The 20851-nt window shown below is 45.6% G+C and overlaps 1 protein-coding gene across 3 annotated transcripts in view; it reads left to right on the top strand.

Moving 5' to 3' along the window:
• The first annotated feature begins 841 nt into the window (after positions 1-841).
• Positions 842-20851, top strand: part of ITPRID2 (ITPR interacting domain containing 2) — a 43324-nt gene continuing 23314 nt past the window's right edge. Inside the window, exons 1-10 of one of the 3 annotated variants that reach the window (XM_075756500.1) lie at positions 842-1153; positions 1489-1776; positions 1928-1976; positions 7473-7522; positions 8384-8440; positions 11222-11258; positions 12557-12655; positions 13166-13374; positions 14311-15005; positions 18614-18686. In XM_075756500.1, the coding sequence (XP_075612615.1) occupies positions 1548-1776; positions 1928-1976; positions 7473-7522; positions 8384-8440; positions 11222-11258; positions 12557-12655; positions 13166-13374; positions 14311-15005; positions 18614-18686 (1498 nt within the window). In that variant the 5' untranslated portion in view covers positions 842-1153; positions 1489-1547. The other 2 variants (XM_075756499.1, XM_075756501.1) reach the window with 2 other exon arrangements.

Below are 20851 nucleotides of genomic sequence, written 5' to 3'. Positions count from 1 at the left end.
GATATTTACTGAGCATCGTTAACCTGGTACTTCTATAGGCAGATTTGCCTTTAAACAAAATGTATCTCATGTGCCTGCCTGTCAATGCCAGCTGAACCCCCAGACGACTCTGGTCCTTCTTGCTGTTTGTGCTTAGTAATTCAGCACCTGTTCCTGAAGATGCTGTAACAGACCTGTTTAAAAAGCTTATTTCTCCCAGGCGCCGTGGCTGGAGGTGAGCTTGCCGGACATGCAGGGTTCAGCGGAGGCGGCAGGCAGACCCCGCGCAGGGCAGCGGTGGGGTCCTGCTCCCCAGGGCAGGCATGGAGTGGCCTGCGGCAGTTACGTGGCCGCTGCAGGTCAAGCGCAGCCCAGGGAGGGTGCCTGGCGCAGGGCTCCCACTGCAGAGACCTTGGCCGCCATCTCAACGAGCAAACAGGACAGTGGCTGAGAAACAGCTCCATCCTTGACTGTGAAAGTGGCCTTTTGGGTGACATCTCCTTCCGGACACGGGGACTGCCTTTTGCTGGGTTTTCAGTTGATCTGGTTGCTTGAGTGTACACCCTGAAGCAGATGATAAAGGCTTTAAGTGCATCCAAGATGTTAACAGGCCTTGTTTGGTACTGCTGGTGTCCCTGCAGACATCTGCCTGTGCCAGAGCAGAGGCTTATCTGATTTCACACCCCTGAAAGCGAGACAGAAAGTTGCGTCTGCCCAGCCAAGCTACTTGTCTTCTTGTGCCTTCCCTCTTCCCAGCGCTCCAGTTCCCCAAAGAAAAAAAAAAGTCACAAATACTCTTCTGCCGGCTCTGCGTGCGTTTTGGTTTGGAAACACCCTTTGCATGCCCGCGGCTGCCCGGCCCGACCCCGGCCCAGGAGCGCCGCCGAGCCCAGCCAGGCCCGGCCGTCCCCAGCAACGGCGACCCCCTCCCTGGGGACCGGTGCCCTCCCGCCCCTTCCCCGGCCCGCCCGAAACCCCGACCCCCGCGTCCCTGCCCGAGGCGGCGCGGGTGCGGGCGGCCCCGGCAGGAGGCGAGCTGCCGCCGGCCCCGCTGCCGTCACGTGGCCGCCGAGTTTTCTCCCCGCAGCGGTATGAGGAAGTCAGAGCCGCCGCCGCCGTCCGCAGCCCGGGCGGGCGCAGCCTCTGCCGCCGCCGCCTTCCCGCGGCGCGATATGTGAGTACCCGCGGGCGGCGGCACCGGGCCGCCCCGACCCCAGCCCGGCCCCCTGCCCTCCCGCTGCGTCCCGGGTGGCGGCGGGGCCGGCGCTGGCACCTGCGGGGCCGGGAGCGGCCGTCTGGGGGATGCCGGGGGGCGGCGGTGAGTGGGTCTGGGGGCGGGCCGGGATGTGATCGCGGGTGGGTGTGGGGGGGGGGTGAGGGCGGGGCGGCGGAGCTCCCGCGGGGCTGCGCGGACGGCGGCCCCGCGCCCCCCGGCGGCCTGTCCCCGGTCGCGGCCCCCGGACGGACGGCAGGCAGGCAGGCACGGCTCTGCTGCTCTTCCCCCGGCAGGCTGGCTCTCTCCGGCACTCCCCTCCCGGCGTGAAGACCCCGCCGGCGCCGCCGTCCTGATGGAGGAGTCCCCGGCGGCGGAAGAGTGGCAAGGGGCGACCCAGAAGAGGAAGGCCTGGGCCAAGAGCCGGGACTCCTGGCAGGCGTCGGAAGCGGAGGATTTCTCGGCAGCGGCGGCGGCGCTGGCCCGCGGCGAGGAGGAGGAGGAAGAGGAGGAAGAAGAAGAGGAGGAAGAGGAGGAGGAGGAGGATCTCGCCGGCGGAGAACTGCCGCTGGCCGCAGAAGCAGGTCAGTGCCGGGGGGCGGTGGGGCGGGGGTCGCTGCCTCAGGGACCCCCGCGGGCCGGCAGCGGGGGCGGCCTCGGAGGGCCGCGAGGGGCCGCCCCTGACGGACGGGCTGTTACTGACTGTCGGCTTTTCTCTCCCGCTCTGCCCTTAAGGCCACAGCGTTCCCAACGAGAAGATCGCGATATGGCTGAAGGACTGCAGGTGGGTGCTCCCGCCGAGCCTGCCCCTGCCGCCCCGCTCCGGCTCCGGCTGCCGCCGGCGGGTCGCTGCGGATGCGGGGCCGGAGCCCGCGGTGCCCCACGCGGGGTGCCGGGCCGGGCGGTTCCCACGTAGCAGAGGGGAGGAAATCTCGGCGGCGTCCTCTCCCGTGGGTTAGTGTGGGCATCGCTGCGCTCTGGAGCAGTCTTTGTCATCGGCGCTGCCGCTAGCCTTCCCGGAGTCTAAAGCGCCCTTCGGTGTTGCATAGGTTGTACCTTCAGTTGGGGTTACAAGGGGGAGCAGCAGCGTACGTATGTATGTATGGCTAGAGAGGAGCTGGTTTTTGGCACCTTTTCTCTCCTTGATGTCTCACGTAATGAGGCTGAAGACTTTCAGCCACTGCGGAGGATCTCAGTTTAGGGTAAGGAAGGCGGCAGTATTTTGGAAGCTGCTCTGTTTCTCACCGAGGGGCTCCGGTTTAAAGCCTCCCGCTGCCTTGCCTGGTTTTTGCTGCAGATTCAAAGAAACAGAGCTTACCTGGCAATGGCCTCTGTGCTTTGGGGTCTTAAAGAGCAATGGCACAATTTAGACTAATTTGGTTTATCAAAGTCTGTCTCCACGTCTGTCATATCGACTGACATCCTTAACTTGCGACGTGGTATATATATTTCGTGTTACTGTTACAAAATATTTCCTCGGTGTTTGGCTGACAGCATTACCTTTTCTTCATCTTCAGTGACATAAAGGTGTAAATGCTACATCCAGTAGCAGCTGCTTTTGTCCGATCTTTTTCTCCATTCAACCCTTGGAGCCAGAGTTGAGGGGGAGAAGCTTACAATTAGCTTTCCAGTAGTTAACAATGACATTTCAAGACGTGATATTTCTGATTTCCTTCTTCTTTTGAGAGCAGCTACGTTAAGATGAAAATTTACGTCTGAGATTAGCTGTGCCTTTGTGATCTGTTGATCCACTAAGTGGCTGAGCTGAACTTACTCCCGTAACTGGAGTGTGAGTTGTTTTATAGCTACAGGCTCCTTAGTATCGGTTTTTTCAGATATCTGCAGGCTGTGCCTTGGAGGGGGTGTTGGCAGCTAGAGGCTTGAAATCATACTGTATCCCTAAAATATGATGTTCAGACCTGACAGGCCGTTCTTCCAGAATGCCAGAATGGGGGAAGATTTTTCTGACTTTACCTGAAATCTGGTGTCCTGTTGGTCTAGGAAGGTATATCCTTAAAAATAAGGTTATGAATTCAGTGCTATATTAGAAGTGTTTTTTGAGCAGGGAGGGCAAAAAATGGAGGAGTGGAGGGGCGAGAGGCCCTGGAGAGAGAAATTCTTCCTAACGCTGCAGTGCCACTTCTCTCCGTATCTGCAGGATTTCTCTCTAGAACCTTCCCTGGCCCTGTGATCCTTACCATTTCTGTACAGAATTTAAGGAATAGCACAAAACTGCAAACTGCCAATGTGAATGTCTGATATATGGTCACAAATTTTGAATAATAACACAAAGCTTGCAGTTTTATTCCTGTGCTCTGGTAACTATCTGTTGTTAAAACTGGCACCAAGGGCTTCTGTGGAATGTGTTTGCATCACTAGCAGTTGATTCCCAAAATGTGGGAATCTTGTTTTATACATAAGGAAATAAAGCACAAGTTTACCCTTTTGTTAATATGGAGATGCAAATTTAGTTAATGCATGTTTGTGAAACCCATTGTGAACCCTTTCCACAGAAGTCTTTTAAAGTATGGCTAGTTACTGTTGTAATCTTTTCAGAAGAATCTTGTGTTCTCGGAAAGATAAAATTTCATTTTTTTTAAAGATTTCTTAAACCAAGCTATTCAGACTGGCATTAGCCTCTGACTCTGTAATGTGCAGAGTGCGTACATATGCGGTTCATATCTGGGAGGATATGAACTGCCTGAAGTAGTGCACAGTCCCTTGTGTTTTAAAACTGCAGAATGGTTTAATTTTTTTTGTATCTAATATAGCTGTGAGCAGTAGCTGGTAGGTGCCATAAAATGATTATTCAATTTGCACTGTTAGAAATTGACTGTATGTATAGAAACCCTGAACTGATTGTCTGTTGGTAACAACGTATATAGGAAAAGAGGACAGCATAACAGATGACAAAATAGCTCTACAGATACTACAGTGTATTGTTTAAAAAAGAACACTTAAAACCAACAATTGTGAAATTTACAGTTGTTGTCATCCCTGAAAATTCCTATTTAATAACACTGGCTTTGCTGCGGAGCTTTGATTGCTGCAAAGTGCGGGCAACATACGCAGGCTGAGCTTCTGTTTCTGGTCCATCACACAACCTCATTCTTACAAGTTAGCTCTGTTGCAAAAAGTATAACCATTGCTACAAGTGAACATTCAGTTACTAAAATAAACTATTTTCTTTGTTACTGTATTTTCTAAAAGCAGACCTTCGCATTTTGTCTGAGTTTCTGTAAGCTTTTGTGAAATGTACATCAGAAGAAAATTGGCACTTTTAAAATCTCATTTTCTGGTTTGAGTTGGCAGCGGCACAAAAAAACTTAATATCAACCCACTGCATAAATAGATCTGCTTATAAGATTTATTCCTTTGTTTCTAAAAGCATTGACAGCGTTATAATATGGATAAAAAGAATTACTAGCTGTCCCTTGGTATTCACGTTAGCAGTTTGGGGCTCTTATTATTTGGCATCTTCGTTTCACATCTGCTTTGGAGGAGAGAGGAGGGTTTCTAATATCCCATGCTATTTAACTTGGTAGACACGTTGTTTGGTGTTTTTTTTTTTTTTTTAAACAATAACAGCAAAACAAAACAAAAAAGCAAGTATGTATCACACTGTGATAAGAATTATGGAGACTTAAGAAATGTCAGATGTTACCCACAGTTTCTGGTTCATTCATGTTTCGGGAATCGCATGCCTTTGAGAGTGGCATCCTTTGCTCTCTCCCTGATTCTTTGAAAATGCATTTTGAAGTAATAAGAAAGCTTACTAAGGTTTCCAATTTTAACTCTTGTAAAGCTAAGACAAGAAACGCAAGTGTTTGTATTATACTGATAGAAAAGAAGAAATTTTTGTCAACGCTATGATGACGTGTATTATTTGGATTGAGTATATTTAAACTCTGCCAGTAATACAGGGGATGCGGGAGGTATTTAGGAGCCATCTCCTGTAGATATGCAGGAAGTGAGTTCTTGAAATGCCTCAGAAAGAAGAGATTTTTTTTGCTCCAAGTTTAAAATAAACATGGCTGCTGCCCAATTAAGGCTTTAAAAGCTGAGGTTTAAACACTTTTACAGCACAGTGCAAAACCCTTCTGTTCCTGAAGACCACCGTACCACAGATGGTAGCTGAGCAAACCAACCACTGGAATGAGAGGAAGCCTCAAGGCTCCATATGGTCCTCTTCCCTGCTCAGTACCCACGTCCTGTGGCAGTGTGTGCATCGAGAGTTCGTTCAGTTCTTTTTTAGATTGATATTGAGTTAAGTTGTTGCCATGTACGCTAAAATAAATGAGTGAACACAAATGGAAAACCATAGGATCCCTTGATCCAGGCACTTGCCTGCTTACTTGCTCTTTGCTGAGGCTGCCCTCCGGTTGCCATTGGCCTCCCCGCGCCGCTCCTCGCCGGCCGCCGTGTGAAGGCTGCTGGGACGTGCCGGGGACCTGCTGCGATGCACCTTCGGCGGGGAGACCTCATCCTGAGGGCCGGGCAAGTGGAAATGTCCCCCAGCCCTAACCTTCCCGAGAGCACAGAGCTGCTCTGAGACAGAGCCGGCCACGCTGGCTTGTGGGCCTTGCTGGTGAAAAACAGCCTGGTGTGGAAAGGCAGAGCTGTCTGTGCTGTTGTCCAAGAGGATTTTTGTGTGGATATTTGCCCCTTGTTTATACTCATGTTGTGTCTAGTTCTTAAATGCAAGTTTTTCAAAGGCGGGGAGTATAAGGCAGCTGTGCCTGTGTGCTGCAGTGCAAGCAGGGCAGCAGATGGGTGGGTGACAGGGCTGCTTTTCTGGTAGCTGCTAACGTGCTGTAGAGGTGACAGACTTAATTTCTGAAAGAAAGTGCCAGCGTTGATGGTTGCTTTTACTGTTTTCTGCCAGCCGGTGCGTGCAGCGCTGACCTTGGCTGTCAATGTCACTGGCAGCAAGTTTCTGCATCAAAAAGGTAGAGATGTGGAAGTAGCTACCGGGGACAGAGAGGGAGAAGAATGGGAGTGCACCCATCAAAGCCAGAGAGTAAACAACCAGCACAGTTATTACCTCAGAACATAAGGCTTGTTGTAGCGTGACAGGTTTAGACAATATGCCCTAAGTTTTTTCAACCCCTGACAGGACAGACACGCAGAAACCCGGGAGATCTGAGCCTCGGCAGAGTCTGTCCTGTCACCTGAAACACGCTCGTGCACCTGGGTGCACTGGCTGTTTGCCTTGGCGTCTCACCACAGCGGGGCTTTGCTTGGCTTCGTAAAAGACACACTCCCTTATCAGCAGGCCACACGTGGAAAGAGTGAATTCTTTTTAGAGGGGGGAATAAAAATTAAGGTTGTGAAGCGTAAGACCTGTTGGAAAGCAGATGCAAACTTTCCTGGCTATAGTTTGGCCATAGCACCAAAACAAATAATGTATCAGAGCACTGTTTACTTTCAGGTCTTTGGGCAGGTTTATGTATTTGTCTAATTAACAACCCAAATGAAACATACATAATATAGGCACATAAATCATCTGCTTTTCCCTTCTTTATGAGAATTATATTCCTGAATTTGTTTTTGAATGCTGCACTACTTAATAGTGACAGGCCTTTGGTTAAACATGTCTCAGAGACAAGATGTGGAAACATCCAGCTGGTGCCAGCATCTGGATGCGTGAACCCAGAGAGGGACTGGACCTGCCATTTGTGCAGTTGCTGCTGCCCCTTTTGGGCACCGTGAGGTTCATCAAATCCCCTGCCCTTCAGGGAGCAACAATAGGAGGGATCATCCAAATAAGAGCCAACATGAAGAGTCTATAAAGTATCAGAACTGGCAAGTGACATCTGACATAGCTGTCAAGATTTTTATTGTGTTCCTGATCACCAAATACAGTTTGTCACCCCTCTCTCCAAGAAGTTTCAAAGGTACAGAAAAATGGCAACGATTTTTGCCGTATAAATGAGATTGAATTAGGCCATTCAAAAACCCACGATCATTTTTTCTGGGTGTTTTGCTGACAAGCCCGTGATTTTCCTCGAGGGAGGGCTGCTGACCCTAAAGCTTTGCCACTGGCTGGTGTCTGAACGTTGCAGTTATTATTAACCTGTTTTGTTGTTTTTCCCTACAAGGCATATTTGTTCAGTGGGTTGGGGATTGTTTGGGAAGTTATTGCCAGTCCTCAGATGTTTGTGTTTTCTGGGGGCGGAGGGAGGGACAACTGCTGCTATCACAAGCTTGTTACACGCTGTAAGGAAGGACATGAAGCAGCAAGTTTTTAAAGTAGTATTAATCTCTTCTGTGGTTTCAGAACGCCTCTGGGAGCCTCCCTGGATGAGCAAAGCAATCCTCTGTTAAAGGGTAAGGAAAGGCTTTACCTTCTGAAATTGCTTTTGCTGGGGACTGTGCTTTCGTGGATGTTCACCTGGGACCTCGGCTCGTTAGCAGCGACACAAACCACAGCCTAGTTGGCGTTGCTGAGTTATTCTCACTGTGAAGTAGTTCTGCCTGAGAAACTGGAGAAGGGGGAAAAGGTCCTAAATAAGTCTTTCTGGAGAGTTTAGTAAGCCCTAAACACCGCCCCCCCCCAAAAAAAATAAAAAATGCAGAATGGGGGGTTTGTAATTTCCTCTCCAAGCTGGCGGGCATGAGGTAGTCTCTGTCTCTAATAAGTCTGGTTGCCACACCTGAAAATTTTACTATCTGAGCAGGTCTGAATACTAAAGTTCAAAGTACAGCGAGAATGTGCAGGTAGTGACAGGGTGCAGAGGAATTACTTGCTGTGCCTGGAGTCGTTGCTTCAGCTCTTAATCTGGTACAGGGAGAGAGGAATGCCTAAGCTGGACTCAGACTTTGGATCCCCCTGGTAAGATGTCTGGAGGATAGATAATGTAGCAGCAGAAGGCACAGATATGTTGGGTGGTACCTCCAGGTTCCCACTTGCAATTAATTTGGTTGTAGGTCAATTCAGGGATGTTTCTGAGCACAAAACTAAAGTAGCGTTGTAGTCATTCTCTTTCAAAATAATGTTTCTGTCTTCTCAAATGTAACTTGTCACTTCTTAGTGCATTTTCAGTATATTAGTAATGCAGGAATTGTAAATATGGCCTGGTTATATCCTGTTGTATCAGCTGAAGTGTCTTGCTAATATCTTTAGTTAAGCTGTTGCAAAGAAAACACTGTAGCATTCTAGTTGTTGAACTGCTAACTGTACGTTTTCAGGCATGCTGGTGAGAAATGGAGGAAGTTTTGAAGATGACTTATCCCTGGGAGCTGAAGGTGGGTGTGGCAGGATTATGACTCTTTTTTTGAGGAAAAAAAAAAAATTATGTTCAGTCATCTGATTTTTATTTTGAAAGACAGCATTTCCCTTCTGGTCAAAGGCAGTTGATAAAGCTGGCTAGAAAACCAGCATGAAGCATGTAGAAAAATGCAGGAAGATTTGCTTTTTTGAGCTTATTAGACCATCGCTGGTGTTAAACATTCTGGTCTAACCTGAAGGTCAGAGGCAGCCCTAAATTTGCTTCTGTCTTCTCATTTTAATGCCCACAGCGGCAGCACAGCCTGGAGCTCTCACTGAGGCAGTGAGAAAGTGGTTTCTCCTACTTGCTTTTCTTGTCCATGGGTTACTCCTGGCAGCTATGCCTGCCCCACTTCCACTGAATCCCCTGGGAGTGGCATGTACGGACTTTTGAAAGGAGGAATGAAATTCTGTCAGCCAAGAGGCAGACCCATTCAGGGATAAGTGTTTTTAAAAATGAAAAGCACCAAAGCTGAGTAAGTATTTTGGATCAGCCATGATGTACGCTTTGCTGTCGCTAGCTGCTTGCCTGTTCTTTCTCTTCCCTTTTTTAAGGGGAAGGAGATGTGGCTGTTCGTGGTCGACTTTTTTGTTAGAAAAAGACTTCTAGCTTCTCTGTTGATCGTGGGTTAGAGGTGTCCATAAACAACCAAAAGCACTGTGGATCCTGTTCTAACAGCAGCATCCTGAAATAAAATATCAAAAAACAGTCTCACAACCCAGGTCCTGGGGTTATCTGCAGGATAGGGGATATAAGACAATATCTGTTTTCAGTGTAAAAAAAAAAAAAAAAAAAAAAAAAAAAAGGCAAAACCGCCCCCCCCCCTTTAGCTTTTAATGTGTTTTGAACTACACCTTTTGCAAAGTGTCAGAACTTTGTCAGAAAGCCCTTTTTTCCACAGCAGTCTTGCTAGTGCTGTCACAGTACTGGCACAGGGCCTGGAGGAAGGAAATGTCTTTAATTTTTAAAGATTCAAGACTTCTAAGGAGAACAGTTGATCCGATAATGACCTAATGACCTTGATCTGATAATGATGGAGAAGCAGTAAATAAGTCCCTTACTGCAATAGATTAAATAGGATTAAATTTTCTTTCTGATAGTCTTTTCTGCTTGTTAGATTGCCTGCAGTACAAATATTTCATAGGAAAAGTTTCTTTGTAACGATAATCGAAACTCTGAGCACATGGCCAATAATACAAGAGTCAGAACATTTTAATACATCATGTTACTTTTTTCTTTGCAATTTTTTCCCTTTGTCATTGCCAAGGATTTCTGGTTTTTATGAGCCTTTAGCATGATATAGGCAGGTTGTCTCCCTCCTTTTCAGATGACAAAGGTCCCAATACTAGAATGACTGGTTGATTTTCCTGGGTAAGGGCGCGGGTGTTTCTGCAGGGCTTTGTTTCCCATCTGAGAACAAGGGGACAACAGAGCTGCTTGGAGCAGTGCTGCATGCCCTGCCAGACAGACAGCCCCTTTGAGGCTGGTATGAATGGCCTGCCCTTGTGCATCCGTGCCTGCCTGATTCCAGATATGAGCCAGCGCCCAGTGTGAATGGTACGGAGGGCATCGGGCAGGGTCCTGTAACCCCTGGCCCCTGCTGAGCTGTTAGAACCCATAGTTCAGCTGTTTCCACCAGTCACCAGCTAATCCACATAGATAAGCTCACCTTCACATTATAGGCAAGAATATTAAAAAAACCCCAAACAAACAAAAAAAAGATGTGACGTCTGCATTTTGTATACATTTAAGTTTCTTTGTGATGCCTCTGAAGAGAGAGGTTGTGAGGTTTCCATGTTTGCTCTCTGTTGTTGGCTGTACCCCTCTGGCACAGGGAGTTGAGATGCAGGGTTTTCCTGCATCGTGTTTGACATTATTTTGCTCTTTCCATAGCTGATTCTGAGGGCTGCTGTAGCACATTCATGCTCCTTATCTGTCTCCTGGGGCGAGTTTGTTAATGTTCAGTCGCCTCTTTGGGGAACCCATAATTTAAGGTTGGCGCTCAACTCTCTGGCTTGACAGGCTGTTGATTTTCTGAAAGAATAATGCTGCCTGGGATGTTCCTGTGAGGAGCTGGGCTGATGCAGCCGCAGAAAGCGCAGACCCTGTCAGAGGCTGGTGACCAGGTGCTTGGTACCTGTCAGCTGGCCTCCCTCCAGGGCCCTCTCGACTCCGAATGCAGCCACTGGTCCCCTCGGCACCGCAGGCTTCACCTCACTGTTGTCCGTGGATTGCACAGCTCGGGCAGCCGCAGCCCTGCCCCTCCTCGAGAGCAGACCGTGCTGCTGCCACGACGGAGGAATACAGTCTGAGTGCCTGGCTGTGCAGCCAGCTGCCTTTCTTACATTCCTTACTTTCTCTACCGGAGCAATCCTCGCGTGTCCGCTTCTCCTCCTCCCCTTCCCGCCCGGGAACAGCCCTGCAGCTGATAATCGCTTCTTCAATTGCAAAGCAATAAACGGTTTATATAACAATTACTAGCTTACCACACGTAAAATTTCCAGTTAATATGATTAATGACAGTATATAAACATGTGTCCATGTGAGATTTTATTTTAAACATAGCCTGAATAAACCAGATTGTCTTTATATCAGCCATGTACTAGAAACACTTGACAATCACATTTATATGCGAAAAGAAAAACTTGGCTTATGTGAGAGTATTGGTAAACGTGCTTGCTGCCTGCTGCTTCATACCGGTTGTGGGAACTGTAATTTTGAAGAGGTCTGTGTGTAACAACTTCTTGTTTCTCTACAGCTAATCATCTACGGAGTGATACTCAAATGGAAACATGGTAAACATCTTTTTGTTGTTGTTTACTTCAGATAAATATTTATACTGGAGGGTGGGAGGAAGAGGGGGCAGTGGAAGTCGTGGAGGCTACCTCAGAGCTAAAGTTCTTCTGGTCATGTCAGCTTACGTGAGAAGGAAAGAGAAGATCCAAATAGCACAGAAACAGTCATTATAAAATGCAGAAAAAAGTGCAAACTTTTATTCTTCCAGCAGACCTGATGTAGATTTTGGGGTGTCAGGAGGAAAACAGAGAAATGCCACATCTTCTAAGTAACTTAGTATGATTTACCTTCTTTGTCTCATTGATCCCTTGCCATTTCAGAAATGTCAAGGGAAAATTAGTGTTACGTTTCAGAGCAGATATCTTTTGAGAGTGGGGAAAAAAGACTTTGAGAGAGCCTGCTTTATAGGGAGAGCTTCTAAATAGAATGTGCCGTGACTAAAACCCCCGTTGAGCCTTCGGCAAATACAAGCACGCCCATGTGGGCAGCATCCTCGCTACTCCTCCTGAGCTGGGCTCTGTGAATGCACTTTTAGGTGAATTCTTTGGTTTCTTGGTGTTTGTTCTGGTGTGTGTGTGTGTTAGGGTTTATACAGTAAAATTCACCCTGGGAAGGTTTGTCCTCCAGAGAGATTGTCAGTAATGGTAGGTTTGAGGCCAGGGTACCACCTAATGCTGAGGCGGCTTCTCCAGATGCAGGGAGGAAATAGTTTGGGATTGGGAAAGAAACTGGCCGGCAGTCTTGGTTGAAGCTCGTCTTGCTCCGTTTCCTCCAGTCTGGAACCTCTTCAGCTTCCCCGGCCGCTGCTGGGGTGGCTCACAGCCTTGTGCAGGTGACAGCCAAGGGTCAGGGGGGCCGGGTACCTGAGCCGTGGAGAGGCGGCCCTGCAGTGGAGCGACGGCCCTGCAGTGGAGAGGCGGCCCTGCCAGAGGAGGCAGCGGTGCGGGGAAGGGCAGGGCACGGCAGGACAGGGCAGCTCACCCGAGGCTGGGCTTCCTTGCTGGAGGAGGGTGGGATCGGGGAGGGTGGGGCAGCAAGGGGAGATCAGGGGTTTGTTTATTCAGCTTGCATTTGCCTTCAAATTCTTACTGTCTACATACATTTTTACTGAGGCGTCCCAGGGTTTGCTTTTGTTATTGTATTTCAATAAATGACATGGCTAATATAAACCAGATAACGCTGAAGGGGAAAAGAGAAATTCAGCAGTGCTGGAGGCTTAGCTCTCCTCCGAGACGGAGAATCGAGTTCCCGAACGAAAGGGGTTTATCGCAGGGGTCTTCTCCGTTTGTGTTGACAGCAATGGTGTGGTGGCGAAGGAGAGGAGGCTGCAGTTCCACCAGAAGGGGAGAAGCATGAACTCCACCGGGTCTGGAAAAAGCAGTGCAACTGTTTCAAGGTAAAAAAAGAGTACTATGCTTTGAAGGTCGTGGCACAGTTCAGTGGAATTTGGCTGCATTTTGCTGGCAAAACTTACTTCTGTTCCTCAGTTAAATGGACTTGGCTTGATTTATGTGCATTGTTGCGTTTAGTAGCTGGGAAGGGAATTTTCATTTGATTGCTTGAAAAACTGCTATTTGATTTTAGTTGTGGTTTGCAGTAAATACTAACAAATGAGCCCGAACATTTTTGGGCCCTGACATTTTAAAATCGGAGTTCTGCAGAATAAGGGCTGACTTTATAAATTAGAGGATTGGATCTCAGATGTGTCTGGCCTGATATCTCTGGTGATGTGAACCAAAACTTCAGATGCAGAGATCTCCACAATTATTTCCTAAAGTAGACTGAGCTGTAGGAATCAAAAGCTCAATAGACCAAGCTGGCTACTGGCCTGAATTAACAGTTGGACAGAAGGGACTGGGTCTTAAAAAGAGACAAGTAGATCATAAACATCTTTTCATTTGTTTAGTGTTTCTGAATTACTGGAGCTTTATGAGGAAGATCCTGAAGAAGTGCTCTATAACCTTGGATTTGGAAGAGATGAACCAGATATTGCTTCAAAAATTCCAGCAAGATTTTTTAATTCATCATCATTTGCCAGAGGGATAGATATCAAAGTGTTTTTGAATGCCCAAATACAGCGCATGGAAGTGGAAAATCCAAATTTTGCTCTAACAAGTAAGTATGTTTTTGAAGCAAAGTTTATTTTTAAGGTTGTGAACTATGTATACAACCCTAAAAGAAGGTGTATATCTAGTGTTTTGGCAAAACCCCGTTACAGTCTAAAGGACAAATTGCCTCCGTAATCCATGATAAAACTCTTGCCTGGTATTAAACATGGCAAGAGGTGACCATCAGCGTTGCACACCTTGGGGTGAGGGGAGAGGATTTATGGTGGAGGAGGGAAGCGAAAGGCATGCCATAAGATACATTGCCTTCTGGTTTTGTATCATTCCTGCTTCTTGCTCCTAAGCTTGTCTTCCATTGTAGCTTTAGAGCATTGAAACAGATAGCAGTATCTCTCTTTTTCTTGTGTTCTTCAGTATCCGGGTGGGATTTTTGAAATCTGTCAGCAGTGACCTACTTCTGTAGTTGTTGAAATCTGGGCCAGTGTTTCTATTGACTTGGACAAGAGCTTTGTTAGGTCAGTAATGAGTGTTGCTGAAATGAGGACATAGCTGAAATGTCCTCTTGTAGTTGTAGACGGAGAGAGCAATGCGAGTAACCCTTGTCTTCCTAGCATTTTGTAAATTAACTTGCACATATGTCCCTGTGTCTTTTTTTTTACTTTGTGAAAGCTTTCCTCGTTGTTCTCCTGCAAAGGTTTTCTCCTCTCTTGCAAAAGTTTTTTCCATTTTTCCACACTATGTGGTATCACTTTCGCATTACAGGACTAGGCAGTGTTCAGTCAAGTGTTGGGGCCCTTGATGTAAGCAGGAGGAGATTTGGGGGTGAGGGTGGGCAGAGGTTATGATGAAAATTCCCTCTTCAGAAATGAAAAAAGGAGCTGTCTCTGAGAATTCAAACCATCGTGTAGAGATGGATCAAGAGGTCTGGGATGTGATGACAGCAAACGTCCTCATAAACTCTGCCTTATGTTTTGTTCTTGTGCAGGTCGTTTTCGTCAGATTGAAGTGCTTACTACTGTGGCCAATGCTTTTTCTTCTTTGTATTCTCAAGTCTCTGGGACTCCTTTGCAGAAAATTGGTAGTATGAATTCAGTGTCTTCCAGCAAAGAGGCATCCAGCCCTCCTCCTTTAAATCGCAGCAATACAGCCAGTCGGTTAATGAAGACCTTATCTAAGCTCAATCTGTGCGGCACACAGCAAGCCGATGGTAGCGGCTCCTCGACTCCTTCACCTGTTGAAAAAGGGAAAAGTCTAGCTGAACAAGACAGCGAGGAAAATGATGTTAAAAATGAATCTAAATTACCAAAATACTCTAAAAAGAAAGACTCTCCCTCATTTTTGGCTACTGTGAAAGAGGAGATAGCCAGTAGTCAGACAAATGCTGTGGACACATGTAAACCTGCAAACCTTCCTGCTGGGACTGATGATAAGCAAGAGGATACTGTGCCTCCAGCAGATGTGCAAAGCAGCAGGTTGGCAAGCACCCAGGATAGACCGTGTGAAGAATCTGGTCTTTTGGACTCACCAAGCCTCAGCAGCAGTTCCAACACATCCAACAGCAGCACCTCCACACAAAGGCTGCCCGCAGCATCGCCGGGTAGAGACCTCTGCGCTCCCCTCTCGAACCCGTCCTTAATGAATGTAATGCAGCAGCAGAAGGACTCCTTTGAGATGGAAGAGGTAGGTGGAGATAGATGGCTTTGTTTTTGCATACAGTTTACATAACTTGCTGGCTGCCAGCAGAGGAATGTTCTCTTCTGTGCAGTTGACAATGTTTTCTCCAGGAATACTTTAAATTCTCTGAGTGCTAGGACAGTTGTCGCTCTCTCTTGGTAGGCTGCTCTAATCGACCCTTTTAATGAAATAACTTGGTGCTGCTGCTGTTGTTGTTCCTGAGAGTCAGCAGGAAAGTTCTCGTTCTTTTTTTCATTGAGGTCAGGTAATTGCAGTCACTGGCAAAACTACTAGGAACTTCTCCTGTGGAACTAGATCTAGATTCACCTTTATATCTGTAAAAGCCTTTGGTTTTAAATTTTTGCTTTGCTCAAATTGCTAACTGGAAATCTTTATTTTTGTTGCCTAAAAGTAGATTCAGTTTATCAATTGATATTGATTAAGGATGATTTGTGGATGGAGCAAGAGTGTTGTTGCATGAAAGGGAAAGGGTCTGTCAAGTAGAGTGAGGTGCTCATCTTGTGCAGCTTTTGGTTTTAATCGTGATCTACTATATGTTGATTTCTTTGTTCTCTGGAAATTAGCACACTGAAAGGTGCTGTTTGATGTGCCTTTGGTGGGAGCTTAGTTACACATTCTGTGCTAGCTGCCTTTTAATGTCTTCATAAATGCATGTATCCATTTTTAGATTGATAATTGTCATAAAGGGATTTTAATTTCCAGGCTCCTGTGATTTGTTTGTTTGTTTTAATTCAAGAATGCATTTTTTTGCATAGACTCACACCTTGAATTGTAAGATCTGCCATAACTTAAATGAGCAGGCATTTTTGTGAACACGTTTCAAAGTGGCTGTTGTTAACAATTCAGCGGTTAACTTTTTTATCTGTGTGAAATACATACGTAAAATGAAGGATTGTGATTTAATTGGTGAAATGAGTGAAGAAAGCAAGTGAATAGAAAACCCCCAGGGTTTTACAGCAAATGAGGAAATGATTTAGTAGATACTATGTCTAGTGTTGTATTGGCACTGCAGGCTTTTGAGGCTCCTCTAGATCAACTAATGTTGTAGCTGAAGGCACTCATTAAGTAGAAAGAGGTAATCCAGCCTCTGGTAGTTCTTGCCACTTGTTTGTGCCTGTGTGTCATCGCTCACATGTTGTGTGTACATCTTCTGAATCAGAACAAAAGACTGGTCCAGTTGGGAGGGGAAAAAGAAACCCAGTGTATTCGGATTTATTTATTATTCCTGGCTTAGTTTTCAGCCAGACAATTTTCTTGATCCAGTTTGTCGTGTAGCTGCACAGATGTTTGCATTGGCACAATGGGAGGGGTCTGAGTGGCAATGCATTTTGCTATGTTCTTGATAGCTGAACTGGTTTCACATATCCCAGAGGAGAAATCTGTTTTTTGGTACTCTTAGGTAAAGTTGAAACAACTAATTAAAAAAAAAAAAAAAAAAGAATGGAATTTTCCTTCAGAGTAAGTTGGACTGTAAAGGGTTATGACATGAAGAAGACTTGCCGAATTCCGCACAAGCCAAATGCAATGCGTTTCTGAAGTTTTGGTTGACACACTTTGCAGTGATGCCAGTGCATAAACACAGCTGTTTTGGCAAGACAACATGTGATGTGGGATGGGATTGTGGTGAATTTTTGTTTACGCAATATAATATATACATATCAACTGCCTTCAGATCCCTGGGAGGGAGGGATTCAGTTTTCTTGAAGAAACTTAGAACAATACCTGGCAGCGTGATTTTATTTTTGTGTGTCTCTAAGCAGGGTATAATGAACAATAAACTGTATTAGAAACAGTGACAGTAACTCCTCCCTCCATTTCCCCAGCTTGGCTTGGAGTGCATTCATCCACATAAGAAAGATGACAGATATATCAAGGAAGCTCTTTCCATGCTTACGAATGCCTTGGAGGTTTGAGCGCCCTTCGGAAGTCTGTGGCTGTGAAGATAGCTAGTGTGAGGGTGAGTCAGGGCAGGATTTCCCTCCAACGCCTGCTCCCGAGGTGGCCAATTACAGTCCCGAAGGTCGTTTACCAGCATCAATATTGGCTGAAGGGATGGGGAAGGAGAGGGGAGTGCTTCTGCGTGCTTGTGGAGCTGCACCGTGCTGTGGACGCGGTCAGGATGCTGTCTCCCAGCCAAGGACAGGAGGTGGAGGGCATTTAGATGAGAAGAGGCTTAGCTGTTGTGAGGCTGCAAAATTAGCCATCGGAAACTGGAAGGTTTCAGAGAATCAAGACACCTTTCCTGGAAGGCCAGTCCAATCAAAGGGCCTGTAAGAGTTCCTTTCTTTTTTTAATAATTATTTTAAAAGGTACTTTTCCTAAATTTTCATGGTGAGCTCTTTCTACACTCCCTTGCATTTGGACAAAATGAGCATTTACCCTTTGGTACAGCCTTCATCTCCTAAAGGAACAGAAGCCTCTTGATTTATTGTGCAAGAGTAATGCTGTTCACTTATTAATGGCGAAAAGTTCAAGCCAAGTACGTCTCAAAACTCTTGGAATTAAAATAATATGCACCTTTGTGGCTGCTGTACGCACGATATCGATGCAAATATAGCTTCTTCTGTAGCCAAATACTAATTTGAGCTTAAAACCATCAGTATCCTGGTTTTGCATTTTTAAGTTGATCAAAAATGGAGACGAAAATTTCATTGCTTGGTAATTTAGAAATGAGGCAGGCAGCCCATTAGAGGGAAGGTTTGGAGGGGTAGTTGGATTCGGGTTTTTGTGCATGTAGACTTGCATGTGAACCGTCAGGATTTTTTCTGTAGTGCACAAAAGAGAAAACCTATTGTAGCTTTTGAACTAAACAAAGGCCTCCCTGTTGAGATTTTAGGCATATTCTTTTCAGTGTTTGAACGGTTGTCTGAGAACTGCTTTCTTAATACGGCTGTGTTTCACAAAGTGATTCAATAATAGGATTAATTTTCATGTGGTTTTAAGTTCCTCAGTTGAAATCTGCATGGCTCTGAATACATTATCTTCCTTTTTTTGTACTGGTAGACACAAGAAGTATTTCCACAATTAATAGCTTGGTGAAGTCTGGAGTAGGTTCTGGCAGTGTCTGGGTCCTTGTGGAGGAAATACTTGGTAGGGCAGCCGATGACAATCCTTATGTGCTCATCTCTTGATATATTTTTCTAAATGTATTTTCCTTGTTCTTTATATTCAAATGAGCGGCCAAGAGTGCTGAATGGAAAAGACAGTAGTAGTCTAAAGGTGGTCAAAGGTATTTTCACACAATTATTTCAGTCATTCTTCAAAGAGGAACTGAGAACTCTCAGTAGTGTCACAGGATGTGATTTGCTGGTCTTTTTGCATGATGAATGTAACAGGAGGGGAGCCCTGCGCTGTGGGTGAGAGGTGCTGTACTAAGGATCACTGTTGTCCGACAGGGGCATTGCTGAGTACCTGATGAAGTAAGACTTTTGTTCAGGGAGATACAATTGACTCCCTCAATCTATATAGGCTGTTGGTCTGGAGAAAAAAACCCCAACAACCACCACATGTGCCATGTATATAGCTTGGGCATTCTTAAGCACAGGAACATATTCCAATTGTTCTGAAAAAATTTCATCTCCTCTTCCTGACAGATCCAGAGTACAGAGGGCGATCTACCGCACGTTCCAACTTCTCACCAGCTGGCTGTGACCAAGTCAAGGAAAGGTGAGTAGACTTCAACTCCCAGGAGACAGCAGGCTGCTGAGTGTCCTTCCCTCTCTGAAATACTGATTCAGATATTTAAAACTTCTAAAGTTTCTTTTCTCTTTAGAAATAAAAAAGATCTGGGTTTCTTTTTCAGCTAAATCACAGAACATTACTGCAAAATGGCAACCAAATTACAGGCAAGATAACAGCCCTATAACCTCACTGGCTGTTTTCACTTTTGTACAGTTGATGCTATCAGAGGAACTGAAATGTTAATTCAGATTGTATGGGATTTTTTTTCCCTGTCAGATCCTGTAATTTAAGATACTCATTTAAACTAAAATTATATTGTTTTAAACCTAAATTGCATGATACATCTAGCTTTTTTCCTATGTGCTGCTGCTCTGTCTGCAAGCTGGCTGCACAGAAGACTAGTGTCTGTCTCTGCACCCACATGGAAATTGTAGTCCTTCACATGGCAAATTCTGTCCATTGGCTCTTGTGACTCAGTTTGTGCTTTCATCTCGAATTCTTATTTATATATTTTATGGCTTGGGAGAGAGACAAAGCTGATCTTTAAGTTCCTTTTGTGATTGTAACTTTGCCCAACATTGGCGAGTGAAGTCCATTTTCTATCTGGTTGGTTGCTGGATTTAGTGAGATGCTTAGCTGCAATGTAATTTCTTGAAACATGATTAGAATCTCTAGATACTAAAGAGAGACAGAAAAACCTGTCTTAAGAAAGAGAGATGGTCTTATTTGCCTTTTCACAAATGACAGGCTTGTGAACTACCAGCTGAATTGCGGTAACATGGTCAAGAATGCTCTGGACTAAACGCTGAAGGTTAATGCCTGGTCATTAGGGATAACTTGTGCTACTGGTTCAGCAGTGTTTTGCACATCACAGCATTGCACTCGCTGGTCTTCCTCTGTTACAAACAGAGGCCACCAAGAAGGACCGCCAGAAACTACATCCCTAACTGTTCCCAGCATTTCTCCCTTGGCTGTATTTTAAAGTTCATGATTCCATGCTTTATGCGATTACATGTAAAGAGATGCATTCTTTACAGGTCAGGTCTCTTGTTTGCCTGTTTCAGGAAGAGCTTTTTGGAGAAAGGCAACTAAAGGACCCAGGAGCTGCAGTCAGGGAGGAGTAAAATACTTTTTTTCATCTTCTGAAATGCTAATTCTTTGTTTTCTGATCCCAGTAGCGATCTTAACCTTTTCTTCCTCTATGTAAGGAAAAAAAGTCAGGTGGTCCTGTATGTACCCGCTGAAAGGTGCCAGCAGTTCTAGCAATAGGTCTTCAGTATGGCCGAAGCAGGGCGTGCTGTCTCATGTTTCCCAGCTGGTATATCCCACCCATTTCTGAATGCATTTGGCATAGATTAGTGGTGACGCTTTGTTATCACACAAGTATTGCCTAGAGTTTTCTATGAGTTACCTAACAATGATGTCAGTGCTGATGGTAAGCCTGCATGTTTGCTAAAAGTTAGTCTGAGGCCAACATTTTATTTCACCTGGAAGAGGTGGAAAGCTTAGGACTTTGTTCTATATGGGTTTCAGTAAAATTGCCAAGAGGGAGGAGAACTTATCCAAAATGTTAAAAAACAGTAGTCTTTTTTTTTTTTTTTCAAGTTGTCCAACATGAGACAACGTAGAGGCCTGTTTTCTTAAAGTGTTGCTCACCAAGTTTGAAGGCATCCAAAGTTAATGGTCACTTATTAAAAATGCTAGCCATTGTGTCTGAATGTGAAATGCCACTCTGACTAGCAATGTCTTGAGGTGGGATCAGCATGAAATTCAAGCACCGGTCTTCTGTTGCAATGTGGTTTCAGTTAATGATCCTCATACATGATGACCCACCTCCTTCAGTGGTGCTGGCTCTACTGTACATAAGCTCTCATAAACAAAAAATTTGTTCCAGATGAATGCTTCCCCTGAAGGAATACATTTGTACTTTTTTTTCATGTAGGGGTACTTCTGTGTCAATTAGCAGGGTTAGTGCTGTTCGGTACAGACTGTTGTAGACCTTGCAGTGTCATTTTTCATCTACACAGAGGGCTGCAGAGGCTTTCTCTGACATTTACAGCGGTTTGTAAGGCATTTTAAGAGGGCCTATAATAAGATGTGAAGTATTTGAATTAAAAAAAAAAAAAAAAAAGAGATACTCTCTTTCCTAC

The sequence above is a fragment of the Balearica regulorum genome, chromosome 6 (genome assembly GCF_011004875.1).
Source record: "Balearica regulorum gibbericeps isolate bBalReg1 chromosome 6, bBalReg1.pri, whole genome shotgun sequence".
Taxonomy (NCBI): domain Eukaryota; kingdom Metazoa; phylum Chordata; class Aves; order Gruiformes; family Gruidae; genus Balearica; species Balearica regulorum.
The sequence above is the reverse complement of the archived record's forward strand: the minus strand, read 5'-3'. Positions and strand labels throughout refer to the sequence as shown.